At 51.6% G+C, this 18,799-nt stretch overlaps 2 protein-coding genes across 3 annotated transcripts; both read right to left on the bottom strand.

Moving 5' to 3' along the window:
• Positions 1–1,282: 1,282 nt before the first annotated feature.
• Mrm1 (mitochondrial rRNA methyltransferase 1) lies at positions 1,283–7,389 on the bottom strand. The gene is made up of 5 exons (XM_041665803.1): positions 6,738–7,389; positions 6,467–6,560; positions 3,370–3,502; positions 3,154–3,273; positions 1,283–2,982 (listed from the first exon to the last, which is right to left on the bottom strand). Exons 1-5 carry the CDS (start codon positions 7,259–7,261, stop codon positions 2,900–2,902), a joined length of 954 nt encoding a protein of 317 aa, XP_041521737.1. The 5' UTR covers positions 7,262–7,389; the 3' UTR covers positions 1,283–2,899.
• Positions 7,390–8,912: 1,523 nt separating this feature from the next.
• On the bottom strand, positions 8,913–17,090 carry Dhrs11 (dehydrogenase/reductase 11). Of its 2 annotated transcripts, none has more exons than XM_041665711.1 (7): positions 16,716–17,090; positions 13,522–13,731; positions 11,395–11,489; positions 10,492–10,573; positions 9,806–9,898; positions 9,565–9,630; positions 8,913–9,466 (listed from the first exon to the last, which is right to left on the bottom strand). In XM_041665711.1, the coding sequence occupies exons 1-7, from the start codon at positions 17,049–17,051 to the stop codon at positions 9,425–9,427; spliced, it is 924 nt and encodes a 307-aa protein (XP_041521645.1). In that variant the 5' UTR covers positions 17,052–17,090; the 3' UTR covers positions 8,913–9,424. The 2 variants fall into 2 exon arrangements, with proteins under 2 accessions (XP_041521645.1, XP_041521644.1); XM_041665710.1 differs by having other exon boundaries at positions 10,492–10,621; positions 16,716–17,086.
• Between the last annotated feature and the right edge of the window lie 1,709 nt (positions 17,091–18,799).

The raw sequence follows: 18,799 nt of genomic DNA, 5'->3' as shown, positions 1-18,799 counted from the left end.
AGCAGGAATCCCTTGAAGTCTGCCTGGGCACACAGAACCTGGGGGTGTTGGTGCTTTCCCAACCTTCTTAGTGTAAACAGACCTATTACCAGAGGTGCAGGACAGCTTAATTTCGTTAGAGCTGTGCTGAAGGTAAGCCTATAATGGTATGTCAAACACTAGATCATTCTGAGAGCCACTGAGCACCACCTAGGAGAAGGGGATAAATGCTATTTTAAAAAAAAATTAAAACAGGGTGTTGCTACATAGCCCTGGCTGGTCTGGTACCTGCTATACAAAACAGGCTAGTCTCAAATGCATTAACACTCTGCTGCCTCAGTCTCCTGAGTGCTGGGATTACAAGTATGCACCGCCATGCCTAGCAAGCCAAGGATTCCTGAACCCTGACACCAGCTGGGACCTTTAAGAAATACTGATCCAGTGTATACAGCACACATGCACAGACACAAAAACACCGGGGTTTTGTTTCTTTGTTTGATACAGGGTTTCTCTCTGTAACTGCCCAGGCAGGCCAGGTGGCTCAGTGGGTAAAGGCGCTTGTCCTTGGGCTTGATACCATCCAGCAAGTTATCCTCTGATCTCACATGTGTGCTGTCGTGTACACACACACACACACACACACACACACACACACACACACGTTCAAGGGAAAAGAAGACGCAAAGAAAGGCAAGAGGAACACCTGGCTCCTTCCTGGAGACTGTTATTTAATTGATCTGGTGCTTCTGGGCATTAACAGACAACCCCTTTCCTACCCCATGACTCCAAAGCACAGGCAATGCTAAAAATCTATATTTGAATTCATAAAATTGACAAAACAATAAAAAGACAAAAACCAAATCCCTGCTCTTTGGTGAGATAGCACAGCCTGAGCTCAGTGGTCATCAGAGCTTATGTGGCAGCTGGGGACACACAGCTCAAGATGGGGAGCTGGGGGGAATGGTGCTGATGAAAGGTTCTCCATCTTTCCTTAGGAGGAAAACTTTACGGTGACCGTGGGACCTGTGACGGTTCATCTTCACTGACCATTGGCCTGTCTTTGGGATCACCTGTGAGGGCCACCCCTGGGCATGTCTTTGAGGGTGTTCTCAGTTAGACAGGACTAATGGAGGAGGGACGGCTCTCTCTGAATGTGGGCAGCACCACCCCGCGGCAGGAGCCCCGGACTAAATGAACAGGGGAAGGGGAGAGAGTGAGCAAGCACGGGCATCCAGGGCCCCAGCTCCTGCCTCACACCCCCTCCTGCTGCTATACCTCACCCCCCCACCCCCACTATGAGGAAATGAAAGTGTCTCCTCAAACTTGAGGCAAAAGAAACCCTTCCTTTAGGTGCTTTTATTCGGTAATTTCAAGAGCAGCAAGCAAAGTAAGATCTCCAGGCCTTCTGCAAACAAATTCAAACCTTGTACTAAGTGCTCACTGCCATTCGGACCCTACTCCAGGGAGATCACAGAGGAAACGGGCACCAAGCTCCTGTTGTTCTTTATATCCTAAAAGGATATAGAGAGAGCGTGGAGGTGACTTTTCCCAAGTCTCACAGCCGCCGGGATTACAATCCAGAGATGGTCCTCCATCCCACACTCAGGGCTGTCAGTCAAGATACTGGCCATGTGAGGACAGTTTTGTTTCATAACTGGAGATGGGATACAGACCTCCTGGAGTCTAGTGGGTACGTCTCATCGTGCTCGGGGCAGTTCCTACGGCAAAGGATCATCCAGGCTAGGGCTCAGAAGGAGCTCAGTAAGTAGTGTTTGTATAGCTTGCACAAAGCCCTGGATCTACCTGCAGCTACACATAGAGTGGGCACAGTGGGGGGTGTCTTGAATTCCTGCACTTGGGAGGTAGGGACAGGAGGATCAAAAGTTCAAGGTAATCTTCAGCTAAAGGGCAAGTTTTAGGACACTCTAGGTACATGAAACCCCATCTCAAAAAGGAAAGAAAGAAAGAAAGAAAGAAAGAAAGAAAGAAAGAAAGAAAGAAAGAAAATCCTACTGCCCAGGGTTTACACACCCTTCTCAGCATCACACGGTGGCTGCTGTATTGGGCTTGTTCCATTAATGCTTATCAAGTGTTCCAACGTGCAGCCCAGAGTGAGACCACTATTCTGCAATATCACACTTTTTATCTACTTGTGGGACCCTGGAGGAGGGGACCAAGCCTATTTGGAATTGCATAATAGTGACCCTGACTTCATAACCTCTCAGATTCAAAAGCAAGGGCTCTGGGTCATGAGTTCCATCGGGTTGGACTGTTCTCTCTCTCTCTCTCTCTCTCTCTCTCTCTCTCTCTCTCTGTGTGTGTGTGTGTGTGTGTGTGTGTGTTTGTATCTTCCCTGTCTCTAATGGTGCATTGCAGCTGCAAAACTATGGTGCAAAGAGCAAGACTGCCACCTAATGGAGAGACAGGGCAAGACAGCTCAGCTCAGCTGTAAGGCACTCACTGGATGGAACCCCTCATTCACTTAATTCTCATCACCTGCAAGAGTAGGTATGCGCGTCCACTCAACTTCCCTCTACATCCTCACTCTCATATGTCATACGCCCTGCACTGGACTGCCCCATTCTTCCTCATGCCAAGACATCCCTTTGACTGTCCTAGGAAAGATCCAGGACAGACACCATCTGTCTTAACACATCCTGAACATTAGCAAACTACCATTTCCAACTGGAAATGACACCCCACCCCCTTGGTCTCCACTGACCATAGCCAATAAACAGCCTCTCGCAGGCAGAGAGCCCGGTACATTCAAGCCTGAGTGAGAATCGGCGTGCGACTCGGTCCGATTCCTACACATGTGTATCTCAGTGGAGATGAGCCCACTTTGAGCCTGTTTGTCTGACCACAGTGGCAGTCCTGGTTACTGGGCCTCTCTGAGTCCTCCAGGCGTAGCTAAGGGTTCTCAAGTGTCTTGGAGAAGTTGTCCTTTCTCGGTCTGTGCAGGGAAACCCTTCTTCTGGCTGCAAATGGAGTGTAGAAGAATTCCTAAAGGCAACGGGGAGAGGGAGGGGCTCAGGACACATGCAGGGCACACTCCTGTTTTCACAAACAAGTGTGGCATAGAGGGAACAGCCTGTTCAGGGCAAATCAGTCCGAAAATGAGAGGCGACAGAAGCCATCGCCATGGAGTTGGGGGTGAGGGAGATGTAGACTCACCTGTGGCCACAGACACATTCAAGGACTCAAGACCGGGAGGCAGCTGACGCCTGGGCAGAATAGTGAGGAGCAGCTGGCAGGAAGCAAGAACCTCCTGGGACAGACCAGAGCCCTCATTGCCTGCAGGACATGCGACAGTGTTAGGGAGCCCCAACCTGAAGTCCACATGCTTAGAATACAAAACTGAAAACGGAAAAGCAGGTATAGCATACCTACCCAGCACAAGGAGAGTAGGCCGGTCCCAGATGAACTCTAGGCAGCTAGTGATGGGGACCTTGAAGGACTGGGAGATCTCAGGACCTGGGCAGCCCACTGTGCCCACCACGAGCCAGCCCTGCCGGGCCTTGGCCTGAAAAGGGGAAGAAAACACCACATTCTGGCTCACCGAATTGCCATCAGAGCCCTGGCTGAGGAGCCCGGGATTGCGCGCGCGCGCGCACACACACACTGAAAGTGCCTTCGACCTAGGGTGAGTCAGATCCTCTAGGTGACCAGCATTTGCTCCGGGCACTGAGGATGAGGCCGAGAACATAGCAGACTGAAATCCCAGCCGTGTGGCAGAGTGGCTGTGGAGTCCTCCTCGAGGTGGCAGCGAAGTGCAAACCTGAAGATACTAATGGATGAGTATCCGTGGAGGAAGGTTCTAGGCAGGGAGACCTGCAAGTTTGGAGATACAAAGGTCCTGCTCAGCTGTTGTATCTGAGGAATGGTAAGCTGGCCTGGGGGAAGGTAGCCAAAGAGGCAAACCGATAGCCACACAGAGTAAGGTCTCAAGGGCCACTGGAAGCATAGGGCTTTAATACTGATATAGAAACTTTGAAAAGCGTTATTTTGCTTTGGTTTTTAAAGACATGAGTTCACTATGAACCCCACGCTGGCCTTGAACCTATGATCTTCCAGTCTTAGTTTCTCAAGTACTGGGACTACAAGTATGTGCCACCGGACCTGGAGCTCTGAAACATTTTGAGCAAAGTGACCTCGTCTGATGTGTCGGCAGAATCACTGTGCATGCCACGCTGAGACCCCAGCACAGGGAGATGTGAACTCGGACCAGGGCAGCAGAAGAAACAGTGAGACATGGGGATGGTGTAGCAATAACTCCATGCAAAAGGATTTGGGGACGTGTGGGATGTAGCTGTGAGGACAAGAAGTCAAAGGTGATCTCTAAGCTGAACAACTGAGCAGGGTAGGCCCTAGGAAAACAGAAGGTGAGCCCTAGAAATGGGGCATCTGAAATGCTCACTGTGGGAGCGGAGGGGAAGAGCTGTAGCAGAGGCACTAAGTCTAGAGTTGGAGTGGGGGGTGAGATCCAGGTTAGAGCATCCATTTGGGAGGCAGTCAAGTAAAGTGGGAGTCTCAGCCCAGCGATGGTGTCACACTCCTTTAATCCCAGCACTCGGAAGGTAGAGGCAAGTGTGTCTCTGAGTTCAAGACCAGCCTGGTCTACAAGTAAGTTCCAGGACAGCCAGGGTTACACAGAGAAACCTAGTCTGGGGGAAAAAAGGAACAGAGAGAGACTCCTACTTCCCACCAGGCTTGGCCAGAGACCCCGAAAGGGGGACTGCCTCTGAGATGACTGAGAAAAGGCTTCTAGACGTGCTGGTTATGTGAAAGCTGCTGGCACACCTGACCTAATGATTCTGATGCTTTCTTATGTGTATCAGGGTTTAGCTGCATGTATATGTGTGCACCACGCATGCCAATACTGGTGGAGGCCAGAAGAGGGAGGGCATCAGAAGCCCTGGTACTGGAGTCACAGATGGTTGTGAGCCACCATGTGGGTGCTGGGAATCAAACCTGGGACCTCTGGGGGAGTCAGTGCTCTTTCTCTCCAGTCCCAGTACACGTGGCTAGTCCAAATTGAGATGTATTATCTATAAACATGGGGGGGGGGGAGTTATTTGGGTTTTTTTTTTTTTAGATTTATTTATTTTGTTTACAGTATTCTGACTGCATGTGTGCCTGCAGGCCAGAAGAGGGCACCAGATTTCATTACAGATGGTTGTGAGCCACCATGTGGTTGCTGGGAATTGAACTCAGGGCCTCTGGAAGAACAACCAGTGCTCTTAACCTCTGAGCCATCTCTCCAGCCCCTTGGTTTGGGTTTTTAAAGATAGGGTTTCTCTGTGTAACAGTCCTGGCTGTCCTGGAACTCGCTTTGTAGAACAGGCTGGCCTCGAACTCACTGAGATCTGCCTGCCTCTGCCTCCCAAGTGCTAGGATTAAAGGAATGCACCACCAACTCCAGGCATAAATAAACATTTTTAAATGTGATTTAATCTAAACACTTATAAAGAGGCTGAGGCAGGAGTATTTCTGTGAATCTGAGGCCAACCTGGGCTACACAAGACCCTATCTCAATTTTTTTTTAGTATTTAAAGTGTATTTTTTTAAAGATAGATTTATTTATTTGTTTAAATATTATGTGTACAGTGCACCAGATCTCACTATAGATGGTTGTGAGCCCCCATGTGGTTGATGGGAATTGAACTCAGGACCTCTGGAAGAGCAGCCAGTGCTCTTAACCTCTGAGCCATCTCTCCAGCCCTAAAGTGTATGTTTTAATGATATTTTGGGCACATTGAATGAAAGTATGTTTCTTTTTACTTTTCTGGTTGTTTGGTGTTGTTATTGTTTTGTTTTTTGACGTTGGGTCTCACATAGCCCAGGCTGGCCTTGAAAGGAATCGTCTTCCTGTCTCCACCTTCTAAGAGCTTAAATTACAGACACCTGGCTCTTTTTACTTTTCAGCATGGTTACTAGAAAATCTGAAATTAGACACGTGGCTTGAATATAAGTTTATTAGGCGGCTTTCTTCCTCCTCTTTTCAAGGTTATTGTCTTACCGTGGGGTGAGGATGGTGTGGTGGGGAGGGGGGGGGAGAATCAGACAGAAATCAGAGGGTCTGCCAAATGCTAGGCAATGCTGCCTCCTGGTGTCTAGTCAGGGAAACACAGCTGAAGAACGCTAAAGCTCGCCCCTAGCAAAGCCATGTTCAAAATTGCTTTCAAGTTGAGCTTCTAATCAATGTATCCACATCTCCTGCCCACCAACTCCCCAGAGCATTGCTTAAGACCCAAAGGTGTCAGACACTGACTTGCTGTTGCAGGTGGCCAAGGCGTGTAGTAAAAGAAATGAGGCGAGGAAATTCCTAACTTCAGACGATGCTCCATTGGTGACTTTAAAGACCATAGGAATCAATGCCACCACGTTCCCTTCTCCCACCCCACCTCCCATCCACTGCTAGCTAGAAGTGACTTTAACCGCCAGAGCTAGACTCATCGCTTCTCCTTCCCCTCTCGTCCCACGTTACCTTCAAAAAACCGGCCAGGTCAGTAGTGGCGAACACGTCCATCACCTCCACAGCCCCAGCGCTGGCCTTGCTGACTACTGGAGTAAGCGGGCAGCTGCAAAGGTTCCGGTTCCCCCAAGATCTCCGTTAAACCTGGTAATCTCAAACCCCGCGCCCAACACACCCTCTAGCTCCCAAGGGTTTAGGCTCCGTCAACCAGGAGCCTGGACGAGGGACCCCCACCCCGAGGTGCTTAGGAACTTGACTCCGCCTCCACTAAGGGACTTCCTGCCTGTTTCTCCGGCTGGTGATGACTCTGTCTACTCCGAGGAAGTGAGCGGAGCGCAGCACAGCCCCAAGATTCCGGGGATCCTGGAGCCCCTCAAGGACGAGCCATAGTTGCTGAGGGTCGTCTACCGGGCTCGCCTCTGTGGCCTCATCGCAAGGCCGGGGTCGCAGCGGGCTCACCTCCATGCAAACGCCCTGGTGCACCTGGTGGCCGCACAAGGCGTCCAGTTTCTGCCGCCTGGGCCTCAGGACAGGGATGCCCCGGGCCTCGGCCACCCGGAGCAGCTCGGCCCGCTCCCCTTGCAGCCCAGCTTTACCCGCCTGGAGCAGAAGCCGGGCCACGCTCCGGCGGGCGGCCCGCAGGGCCAGGAGGCACGGGGACAGACCGAACAGACGTTCCAGCCTCTGGGTCGGCGCCAGGTCATCCAGAAGCAGGCGGCTCAACTCCTCCCCGCCAGGCCGCGCCACCGGGGAGAAATGACGGACGATCCCGCGACCGAAGCACCCGACGGTCCAGAGCAGTCGCATAGCTCCAGTTGCGCCCGGGACTCCACTAACAGACCGTTGCAGAGGACCCGCTGGCCTCCCACACCTCGTCCCCTCGCGTAGGACAAACTGTCCCCGAGTCCCACAATCTGCCAACCAAGCCAAGCCAGTCGCCTCCCGGACTCCCACGTGGGTCCCCAGCTTCCGGGTTCCAGAGGCCCGGCCCCCTGTCCGGTGACGCACACGCGAGTTTGACCTCAACTAAGTCTCCACAGCACCCCCTACAGCAATGGTTCGCACTTCCTCCATCGCCGCGGGCGAGCCGAGGCTGTGCTATTGCTGAGCTGACCCTAGCTGCGGCTGCTCTGAGTGAGGGGAGGTGTCGGGAGGCTAGGCTAGCCTTATTCACTTCCGCACCTGCAAAAACCAATTTAAGACGATGGGTGGACCATCCTGTTCAATCAGGCAGTCTGGGGGCCTTCCTCCCCACATTCAGGCACATCGTTTCTGGGAATTGCCAGAAGCTACCCAAACCTTTAGCACCAGTCAGCAGAACCCCAGCGATATTTCCCATCTCCGGACCTCTGTGGTTAAGCCCCAAGTCTATCGTGTCTCTGTGGACAAGCAGCTGATGCTGGTGGCCCTTGGTAAAGCTGGGACTCCTTTGCTCACTGCTCAGACCCCCCCCCCCCAAGTCTTTTCAACCTGTCTTTGCTTTTTTCCTTTTTAAACCTTTTTTTGTTTTGTTTTTCGAGACAGGGTTTCTCTGTAGCTTTTGGAGCCTGTCCTGGAACTAGCTCTTGTAGACCAGGTTGGCCTCGAACTCACAGAGATCTGCCTGCCTCTGCTGGGGATTAAAGGAGTGCGCCACCACCGCGCGGCCTAGACTTTTTTTTTAAGATTTATTTATTTATTGTACACTCGTGTTTTGCCTGTGTATATACTCTGTGTGAGGTTGTCGGATCCCCTAGAACTAGAATTACAGACAGTTGTGAGCTGCCATGTGGGTGCTGAGAATTGAACACAGGTCCTCTGGGAGAACAGCCAGTGCTCGGAAACCGCTGAGCCATTTCTCCATCCCTCGGCCTAAACTTTTTTTTAAGGCAATGTCTCACTAGTCCCCATGCATGACCTAAAACTCGTTATGTAGACCAGGTTGACCACAAATTCGCAGCGATCACCCTGATTCTGCTTCTCAGGTGTTGGTACACCCGGGGCCAATTTATTTTATTTTTCAAAATTCTTTCATTGTTTATGTGTGGAGGTGTATTGTCTGTGAGCATGGCTGTGCATCACAAGCATGCCTGGTGCCCCAGGAGACCAGAAGAAAATGTATATTTCCTGACAGTGGAGTCACCATGTGGGTTCTGGGAATCAAACTTGGGTCGTCCAGAGGAGCAGCCAATGTTCTTAACTGCTGAACCACTTCCCCAGCCCTTTATAAATAAAGTATTTATTTACTTACTAACTTAAGTTTTTTGGTTTTGGGGTTTGTTTGTTTGTTTGTTTTTTTTTTTTTGGAGACACATGTATCCTTGGCTGACCCCAGCACCAACCATCCCCTGCTCCCACTCCAGAATGGTTACTCCAAATTTACCTACCTTCCCACTTACCTGGAAGAAATTCTCAGACACAACCACACTGATCACCAAAATGGGGGGGGGGGGAATGAAAGACACTTCTGAAGCCAGAGTAGGTTGTGATCTTTCTCTTTAATTGTTACAGTAAGCTGGGAGACAGGCCTAGTATTCTGTGGCCATGGTCAGAGTGCAGTGATGACCCCAGGATAAGAGCTAAAGTTGGGCTGGAGAGGTGGGGAGTGAGGAAGGGAGCCTACACAGGTATAGGATGAGGCCTGTCTCTGCCACCCCAACCCTAAGGGACAGAGGGTGGGGTGCAAGAAGATAGACAGTGCCCCTTTTGGCCACATTCCCTTGCCCAGGTCAAAAGGAAGAGGCTGAGGAGAGAAGGTTAAGGAGCCCAACAGGGGACTCAGAACAGGTCAACAGATAAAATGGTCACGACCGTGCCTTCTCTTCCCAGCCCATTTGTTCACAAGTATAAACAGAATAATTTGACAAATTTCCTATCCCTAGTGAATTGGATACAGAAAGTTAGATCCAGGGTCCAGAAATCAACACCTAAAATCCAGAGGCAGGAGGCAAGCCGTGAAGGGTGGGGAAGTCAGGAGCTCCCCACAGAACACTAGGTCACCTGCTCTGTGGGCCTCATCTGGATGTCTCCAACCTGTGGAAGGCAGACGATTTGAGGCAATCACCCCCTAAAGGACTCCCTGGGCACACTTGGGCTGCTCCCAGTGGGTAAAGAGCTAAGGGCAGACTCACCTGAACATGTGGGGGGGTGCTGAGGACGTAGATGACAGCCTCAGCCACATCCTCCGGTTTGAGACACTGAGAGCGAGCACCGGGGGAAAAGGGTTGAGACAAGGGCAGAAGTGACCCAAGTTCCTCCCCACCTCAGAGGGACTCTCTCTCTAACATCCGCATCCCACCCTAACCCTCAAGGAGTGATAGGCTAGGCAGAGAGGACAGCCTGAGGGTACTTGGGTCCAGAAGAAGGCCCCACCTTTATGTCTTCATAGGTGGCTGCTGCTCTCTCGGGGTCCTTGTCATGGAGTTTGAAGGCAAACCGTGTTTCCACCAAGCCTGGAGAGATACACTGGGCCAACAGAGAGGTCCTGCTCAGCCTGAGCTTCAGCAGGTCATGAGGTAGAAGGGAAAGGATAGATTCACAAGGACAGCTGCCTCATGTCAATTGTCCTCCTCCTTCCAAAGTCCAAAGTCACCACTGAGAGCTCCAACTGACACCTATCAGAATACCCTGTATACATATGGAGCTGTTCCTATATATTTGGTTAATGCTTTACAAAGTGGTGTTGCTTAACCTCATAACCAGATAAGTATTATTCCATTTCACAGATGTGAAAACTGAGGCTTTGGGAGGTTCAGTGATTTACCCAAAGTCATGTGGCCTTCTAAGGAAGGGGCCAGAGTGCTGGCCTCCAGTCACGGTGTCTGATTTCCCTTAGTCTCACTCCAGGCTCCCTTCAAGTCGGCCCCTCCCACTAACAGTGTAAATCTGACCCTGGGTTCTAGGTGAATGAAGGGAGGAGACTGTCCTTGTCAGGAGCAGAAGCGCCCAGGACTTGTGCACTCAGTTGAACCCAAGGCTCTCAGGAGGCCTTTCTGGGCATGTGCAGGCAGGAGGGCTGGGCCCGTGCCATTCCCACCAGGGCTAGACCACAGCCTCACCGTGGCCCGGATATGGGTCTGGGCCTCCAGAAGCTCTTGCCTTAGTCCCTCTGTCAATGCAGTGACGGCATACTTGGTCGCACTATAGAAATGGATGACAGACTGGGGTGGGACTCGGTGGCCACACATGCTGGGTGGAAGAAGGGAAGGGAGAGAGGAGAGAGTAAAGTTCCATAGACACAGGCAGTATTCCTAGCACCCTGGTCAGCCTCGTTACCCAGAGGCCAACAGGGAAGCCTTGCCGGGGGGACTTCTGATGGTTACCCCTACAGTTCAGTTTTTGGTTTTTCAAGATAGGGTTTCTCTGTGTAACAGTGCTAGCTGTCCTGGAACTCTCTCTGTAGACCAGGCTGGCCTCAAACTCACAGAGATCCGCCTGCCTCTGCCTCTGGGAGTTCTGGCATTAAAGGCATGCGCCACCACTGTCTGGGGAATCTAGTCTCTTGTCTCTGCAGCTCCTGAAACCGGCTTTGCCTTGAAGCTGTCCTGCTGGCTGTGTACTCCCTTCTGCAGCCAGACAGGTTAACAGGAGCCTCACCATGTTGTCTGTGTGCTCACTGGCGGGGCTGTGCTGGGAGGTCTCTGGGGTTGTCCCCACGCCCCTCAATAGACAATGGGCTCTCTCCTATGCTAGAGCCTGTGCAGTGTCTTCAGCCCACAAGGCGGGTTTATCCTTGGATCTGAGGAAAATGCACAATGACACCCAGTTCCTGGAAAGGCCCAGGCATTGGCCATGGAGGGCAGGGGCTGAGCTGTCTGCTCTACCCTTGGTCAGCATCATGCCACTTAGATATTAAACGCCTGTCTTACTACCAAAGAAACTGCCATTTGGAGGTTAAGGAGCTGAGACAGGTGGGTCACTGCTGAACAGACCTGTGCTGAGCTTAGGCCACCGGGCCTCACCTGTTGATGTTAATGATATGCCCGTCGTCCACATTCCGCTCCTTCATGGACTGATAAGCTTCCCGAGTGCAGATGCTGAGGGCCAGGACGTTCACCTGCGGGCCAGGGAGGGCAATGGAGTGTCTCCGGCTTGGGCCCAACGGAATAGGTGATGGAGTTGCAGGGCACCAGGGGGCGGGAGTAGCATGCGTTCTCTGTGGGGGGTCCCACCCCTCACAGCTACCACCCCCTGAAGACAGTAGAAGCAGCTCTTTTCCTGGCTGAGTTCCTGTAGAAATAACCCTCCCACCCATGCCCAGGACACTCTGCCAGCCATCTCTGCCACAGTCAGACCTCGGCCTCAGGAAACCAGCCATCCTCCTCAGGGGCAGTGTCCAGACCTGCTCCCTCCTAAACAAACTGAAACCCTTCCTGAAATGGCCTAAACCTTTCCTTACACACAGAAGCCTCCTCTCCCTACCCTCCTCGGCCATCCTGCTCCCTGGTAATTCCCACCAATGATATGTGGGGGAGGCTCACAGGCCTTTAACCTATACCCCAGCAACAAGTCCAGGTGTGGGGAATCCAGTGGGTGGGGTCACTTGCCACTCCTGGCAGAGGTGACCTCCCCCACCCTTCACAGAGCAGAGATCTAAGGCTATCAGCCACAAAGGGCCTGTCTGCTGTCTGCTCCACCCATCAGCCTTGCCAGAGGGGCCAGTAGTGATAAAGCTGTCATCAGGGGCCCTCCTGCCTCCTCTTCTCTCTTCTCCAGAGGAGGGACAGCTGGCAGATTAGCTGGTTTGCTTTATCAAGTGTCCCCCAGGCCTCGGGACAGCATGCCCTCAGTGAGAACCTGCCTGCGTGCTTGTGGTAACAGCAACACTGGGGTATTAGGATGCGGAAAGGGTTCAGCCTGTTTCTGGTCCTTTTAACAAGGTGGGATTGTGAGGCATATGAAAGACAAATGAGTCCCTAGGAGAGTGGTGGAAGCCTCCTGGGTCTGGCCTACTAGGATGGGGCTAAGGGATTTAGGTAATATTCAAGACAAAGGGGCCTTGGGGACTTAGGAGTCCCTCATCTCACAGATGGGCAAGCTGAGGTCCAGGCTGAGACATGTGCCTCTGCACACGAGGGCTGTGATTCTGATCCAGAAGACTGAGGTCACAGCTTCATTTTCTTTGTTCATTGTTTCCCTTCCAAGGACCTATTAGTACTAGCCTACTGGTACCAGACATAGAGAGCGCTAAGACAGTGCTCTCAGCCTCTCAAATGCTTTCACACCCTAACGCCACCCCACAATGCCCAGAAGATGGAAACACATGTCCTCGGGGCTGTGCCTGGCCCGCACATGCTCTTATTACATGTATTTATTTACTTATTTTGTGTGTGTGTGTGTGTGTGTGTGTGTGTGTGCATGCCACAGTGCCAATGTGGAGGTCAAAGGGCAACTTACAGGAGTTGTCTCTCTTCTCTCACCATACGGGTCCTGGGTCTCAATGGTAAGCACCTTTGCCAACTGAGCCATCTTACCAGCCCCTGGCCTGTACATTCTCTAAAGTGTATTACAGGCTCCCAATTTCTCAAAGGAAATCAAGGATTTGCCCAGACTGCAGGGAGCAACTAACCTGGATTTGAGCAAGGACCACCCCTTGACCAGGCCATGTGTTCTCCTACACTCTGTAGATCATACTTGGGGACAGTGGAGCTGGTAATAGTGATGATTTATGTGCATTTATCCCAAGTAGATGTGACGGGACTGACGCTCAGAGGTTGTCGTGAATTTGCCTGAGCCGTGCGGGGCCAGGTGCAAACATAACCTCTCATCTCTGTTGTCTTCCCCTACAACCATGTACCCAGCACAGGCAGGCACATTCATCAAACTACAGTTCTCTACCCTGCAATCTTTTCAAATCCCATCACAACCAGTCTAGAGTGTAAGAACTATGTGGGGCTGAGAGGATGTTTATCTAGTTACTATCCTTGTGATACTAGTACGAGTGGAAAATCAAAATGTCTCCGTGGGAAACTGAAGCTCCCTTTTACTGGAGTCCTGTCCCCGGGAGCCCTCTGCCTTCTAGGCCCCTGGTGCCCACTCTCCTCTGACCCCCGCCCCCCAGCCTCCCGCCCCAGTTCTACAAGCCTTACATTGAACATGTCCTTCCATCCGCTGGTGCTGCCTGAGAGCAGGGTGTCGGGCCGGGCCATGCCCGCATTGTTGATGCAGATATCCACACCATGGTGCTGAGAGCGCACAGCCGAGAACATGGAGAGGATGTCCTCCTCATTTGACAGGTCACATCTGTAGGGGATCAAAGTCCCGGGGTAGCCTGCACTCTTACATTCGGCAGCCAGCTCCTATGAAACCCAACAGGGGTCTAACTGGGGTGAGCCGCTCACTCCCACACCTCCTCCCCCAGGGTCAGCCTTCCCTCCCAGGGCACAGATTGGAACTCTGTAGTGGCAGCAGCCTTTTGGCTGCATGAGAGAGGTTAGGTCTGCCCATCCCCAAAGCTTGGTCTGTTTGGTCAAAGTCTAATGGGTTGTAGACACTCCCTCAGAGAAGGAGAGGAACAGTAGACAGATCAAGGAGGAATCTCACATATACACTAAAGTCTTCAGTGCTAAGGAGAGAGAAGGGGACAGGGATCTGGGGAACAAAGGGAGATTTATCTTCTCTCTCCCCAGTACCATATCATTCTTCCATTAGGACCAAGAGGCCCTGAGCTGGTTACCCCAGAGACCCAATTCTCTACCTCTCTTTAGAGTCAGCCAGTCCCTCCAGAAGGACTCAGCTCTGAACTGCCACCTCCCCTTCACAAAAGGCACACAGAATTTAAAGGTGAGTCGTGTATACACCTTTCAGTGGAACTCAATCAAGTCCCTCCTTACATGTGGTCAGAATGTCTAACCCCAGGTACCCCCTCAACCCCAATTTTCCCCACCTTAGTTGGTGACCTGCCACTAGACACTTCCTGTGCATATCCAAGTTCCTCAGCACACTGCAGAGCCCGGAAAAAGCAGAGCCACTGCGTGCGGCAGGAGCTGACATTTAGGAGCTGGAAGAAAGCAGGCTGTGGGAGGCCTGTGAGTGGCTGGCACTTGAGCCTTGTGAAGGTGACTGTGTAAGTGGGGGGGGGGGGGGGCGGGGTGCAGGCTGCCCTAGAGGAAAGCCAATTTGGCCATCTGCCCTGGCCAGGAGCCCCTTCCTCCTTCCAAGTGAAGCTAGGAATAAAAGGCTTGATCAGGTGCCCAAATAAATTATTTTCTGCCTTTTTGTTTGTTTTTAGTTGTTTTTGTTTTTGTTTTTTGTTTTGAGACAGGGTTTCTCTGTGTAGCCCTGGCTGTCCTGGAACTTGCTCTGTAGACCAGGCCGGCCTCGAACTCACAGAGCTCCACCTGCCTCTGCTTCCCAAGTTCTAGGTCAGGGTCTTCCTGCTTTAACTTCCTGTGAATTCAAAACTTGTATCCCTCTGGGACTCAGAAGCCCCCTTCCACCTGATTTTGCTATGCATAACTACTCAGGGAATAGGATTTCTCCCAGTAGAATGCCAGAACCCAAACTCTTAGTTTTAATATCATCAAAACAATCAATCAACAAAAGAGATAGTGAGCAAGAAACTCAGGAAATCCCCCCTCCAGACTCAAATCCCCGGGAGAAAAGCTCTCTGAGTGTGTGTGATATTCTTCTCCCCGTCATCGCCCCTCCAGGTGTCACTTCTGCCATCGCCATCTACTCTCCAAAATGACCCGAAATAAGGACAGGCCCACACAGCAAAGAACTTCTCCCTTAATGACATGGGATCATCCTAAGGCACAATAATCTGCCTGGAGATTCCCCTGGGATTCACGGCCTCCCTTTTCTGGCTAGCTTAGGGCATACAAGTGGAAAAGAAGACAAAAGTGGCTTCAGAATTAGGGAACCAAAACTAAAAACAGGAGGCTGGAGAGATGGCTCAGTAGTTAAAAGCACTGGCAGCTCTTCCACAGGACTAGGGTTCAATTCCCAGCACCCACATGGCAGCTCACAACTGTCTGTAATTCCAGTTCCAAGGGGTTCAACACCCTCACACAGACACATCTGAAGGCAAAATACCAAAGCACATAAAATAAAAATTAAAAAAAAAACTAAAAACAAAACAAACAAACCAACAAACCAGGGGATCCAGTTGTTCAATCCCCTGGCCTTAATCCCTTAGGCTTCAAAGCGGGTGCGGTGGAGGGGGGCTGGGTCCTATGCTTCTCCAGGGAAAGGGAGGGGCAAAGTGGGGCAACGGAGGAGCCAGGTGACCTTGGGATTATCTGGGAGGCTATAAAGTGTACCTTTAGTCAGTAACTGGGGAGTGGACAGTTCTTCCTGCACACCTTCTCCCTTTGCCTCCACCCAAGGCCTCCTTGTCCCTTTTCTACCAGCGGACTTTGAGCCACAGAGAGGACAGAGCCCTGCAGGAAAGGACTAGCCCACAGAGCTGGTGGTGGTCCTGCCAGGGCAAATAATGGGAATTTCTCTTGTCTTTTCCCACATGGCCATCTCCTCCTCATCTTTTCAAAGTTGATACTGCTCATAAGTCTGAGAACCCCCAAAAGCATGTTAAGAGAAAAACTAGGGAGTTCTGGATCCATCAAGATTTACATATCCAGTGCCCTATTTCACCTATTCAGTCCCACCTCGGAAAAAGGCTCAGAAAAAGAAGAATCTCTAAGTAAATATGCAGTCACCACTTAGGCTCACGGCATAAGAGTGGAGCCTCAGATATGAACGGACAAGCTAGCTCCCACCCTTACCCGCGGGTCAAACACTCAAGACCTCTAGCTTCTTGCTCATTGGTTGGCTAGCACTTTACCTGGTGTGACTGGGTGAGGTCTGGGGACAAGAGGAAACTAACGTAACCACTAAAGCTAGCCAGCTTTCTTTCCTTCTCCCTGGCTGCCTAGTTGGGCCCTGACCTCTGGCTTCCCCTTTCCACCTGCCAGTGTAGGGGCGGACGATGGCAGGGTAAGGGAAGAGAATGCCAGGGGTCAGGGACTTGGTACCGTGCTGCACAGGCTACCAGGAGCGAATGGCTTTTTATTTAAAAAAAAAAAAAAGAAAAGAAAAAGAAAAAGAAAGAAGAAAAGAAAAAAAATAAGAAAACAAAATAGGTCTAAGGGAGAAAGTACGTCCTCTCGCTACTAAATATCCATCACTCCTGCCCTCAAGGCCGTTGCAAATGGCCCTGGGGTAGCAGGCTGGTGAGAGCGGGGTCACAACCTGGCTCCGGCCACTCCCCTCCCCCACTCGGAGCCCTACCCCGTGGAAACGACGTCCCTCAGAGCTTCCCCGCTGTTCAGCGGGGCCTTACCTCGATGTTGCCAACGGTGCGGGCACAACCCACCACCTTCAGTCCCTGCTGGACTAATGCCCGGGCCACGGCCGCGCCTATGCCCCCCGAGGCTCCCGTCACCAGTGCCAGCCGGTCGCGCCACCGCTCCATGCCGGCTCTGGCCATGGTCCCGAGCCGTCCGCCCACCCCGTTCGGTGAGCCAGGCACTGAGATCACTGAGCTCGGCCGCTCCCTGGTCACTGCTGGGGCGGGCGCGGGCAACCTGCAAACGTCGGAGCAGCGTCTAGTCCCACCCCCATGCAGGCCGGCCTCCGGCCGGGGCTCCGCCCTCGGGACCTCGGCACCCGGCCACATCGCGCCCGAGGACCGCCGCGGCCTGGCCGCCGTGTCTCTTGAGCGGCCGCGGGGCCGCCCCTTCCGGCCACGCCCCAGCGCGAGTCCGCCCCTCCCGTGGCTGACGGAAACCGCAGCGTTTCAGGTGGGGGCCCACCGGCGCGAGAGGGGTTCTTGACAGTCTCCGGTCTTGCTTTCTTGTTGAGCGCCTCCTTTTGTGGTGGAAGGAGAAAGAGGATGCATGCATGCAAGGCTTCCTTTGCTCAGTCAGCTCCACTTCCAGAGGCCTGAGGCCAGGGTGAGGGACCTAAAGGTTACTCCAGTGCCCTTCCAAACCCGAGTGACTTGATAGCAAGGATTCAGTTCAGAAAAGCTTGTGTTTCCGCCATTAAGACCAGGTGACCTGAGGAAGGGCTTTTAGGCACAGTACCCGGTGGTCCTGTCTTTTGGCCTTACTAACCAAGAACTAATTTGGTTAAAATACCTAAGTATGTTGGGTTCTGCTCCTAACAGGCCCCATGTTCTCCATCTGCCCTTGACAGCACCCTCCCCAGTCCTACTTGGAGGCAATGTTAAACGATGTACTTCAGTGATCACTGGCAAAAACTAACAATTTGAACACCATGTAGCAAGCAAATTTACAAACTTTAAACTACATGTACAATATACCCTATAAGATTTTGTTTTGTTTTTTCCTAGTGCAGGCGACTCAACACAGGGCCTCACACTTGTAGGGAGCATCGACCCTACCACAAGGCCTGGTAGCATAAACCAGCACTATGGAAGACAGGTGAATCAGTTCAAGGCCGTCTTTTACTACACAGGGAGCTCCAGGCCAGCTGGAACATGAGACCTTTTAACAAAAAGCAAAACAGTGACTGTACTGGCACATAGCAGTGTGATGGTGACCTGCAGCCCAGTCCTAGGCCAGGAATGTGCCCGACTGTCTTTACTTCATTCTCCATTATCGGGTTGTCAGTTTTGTTCAGAGTAGGGTTCACTTTATTCTCTAGCTATTCAGTAAAACTGCCTGATGCTGCCGCCCCCAGTGGTGGTGGCGCCTTTAATCCCTGCACCAGGAGGCACAGGTAGGCAGATCTCCGAGTTCAAGGCCAGCCTGATCTACAGAGTAAGTTCCAGGACAGCCAGGGCTATGCGCAGAGAAACTGTCTTCAAAAAACAAAAACCTAGCCGGGCGGTGGTGGCGCACGCCTTTAATCCCAGCACTCGGGAGGCAGAGGCAGGCGATCTCTGTGAGTTCGAGGTCAGCCTGGTCTACAAGAGTTAGTTCCTGGACAGGAACCAAAAGCTACGGAGAAATCCTGTCTCAAAAAACCAAAAAAAAAAAACAAAAAAAAAAACAAAAAAAACTGTCCATCTACCTTCTTCATATAGTCATTCTTTATGGTTGCAGGAGTTGGACCTATAGTCCAGAGATAGACACCTGCCTACCACACAGTCACACAAGCCATGCCTTTGCACTCCTGTATTACCAGCACCAGAAGGCTGAGACATGATTATAAATCACATTCTGGGCTAGTAAGACCCTGATTTAATTTTTTTTTTAATTCACTTAGGGCTGGAGAGATAGCTCAGAAAAGCACCGATTTCCCAGCATCCATATGGGAGCTCACAACTGTAACTCTAGTTCCAGGGGATCTAAATCTAACATCTTCACACAAACATACATGCAAGTGAAAACACCAATGCATTTTTTTTTTTTTTTTTTTTTTTTTGGTTTTTCGAGACAGGGTTTCGCTGTGGCTTTG

The sequence above is a fragment of the Microtus oregoni genome, unplaced genomic scaffold (assembly GCF_018167655.1).
Source record: "Microtus oregoni isolate MIOR12 unplaced genomic scaffold, Mior012 000015F_ref0000493, whole genome shotgun sequence".
Lineage (NCBI taxonomy): Eukaryota > Metazoa > Chordata > Mammalia > Rodentia > Cricetidae > Microtus > Microtus oregoni.
This window is presented reverse-complemented; position numbering and strand designations above follow the sequence as displayed.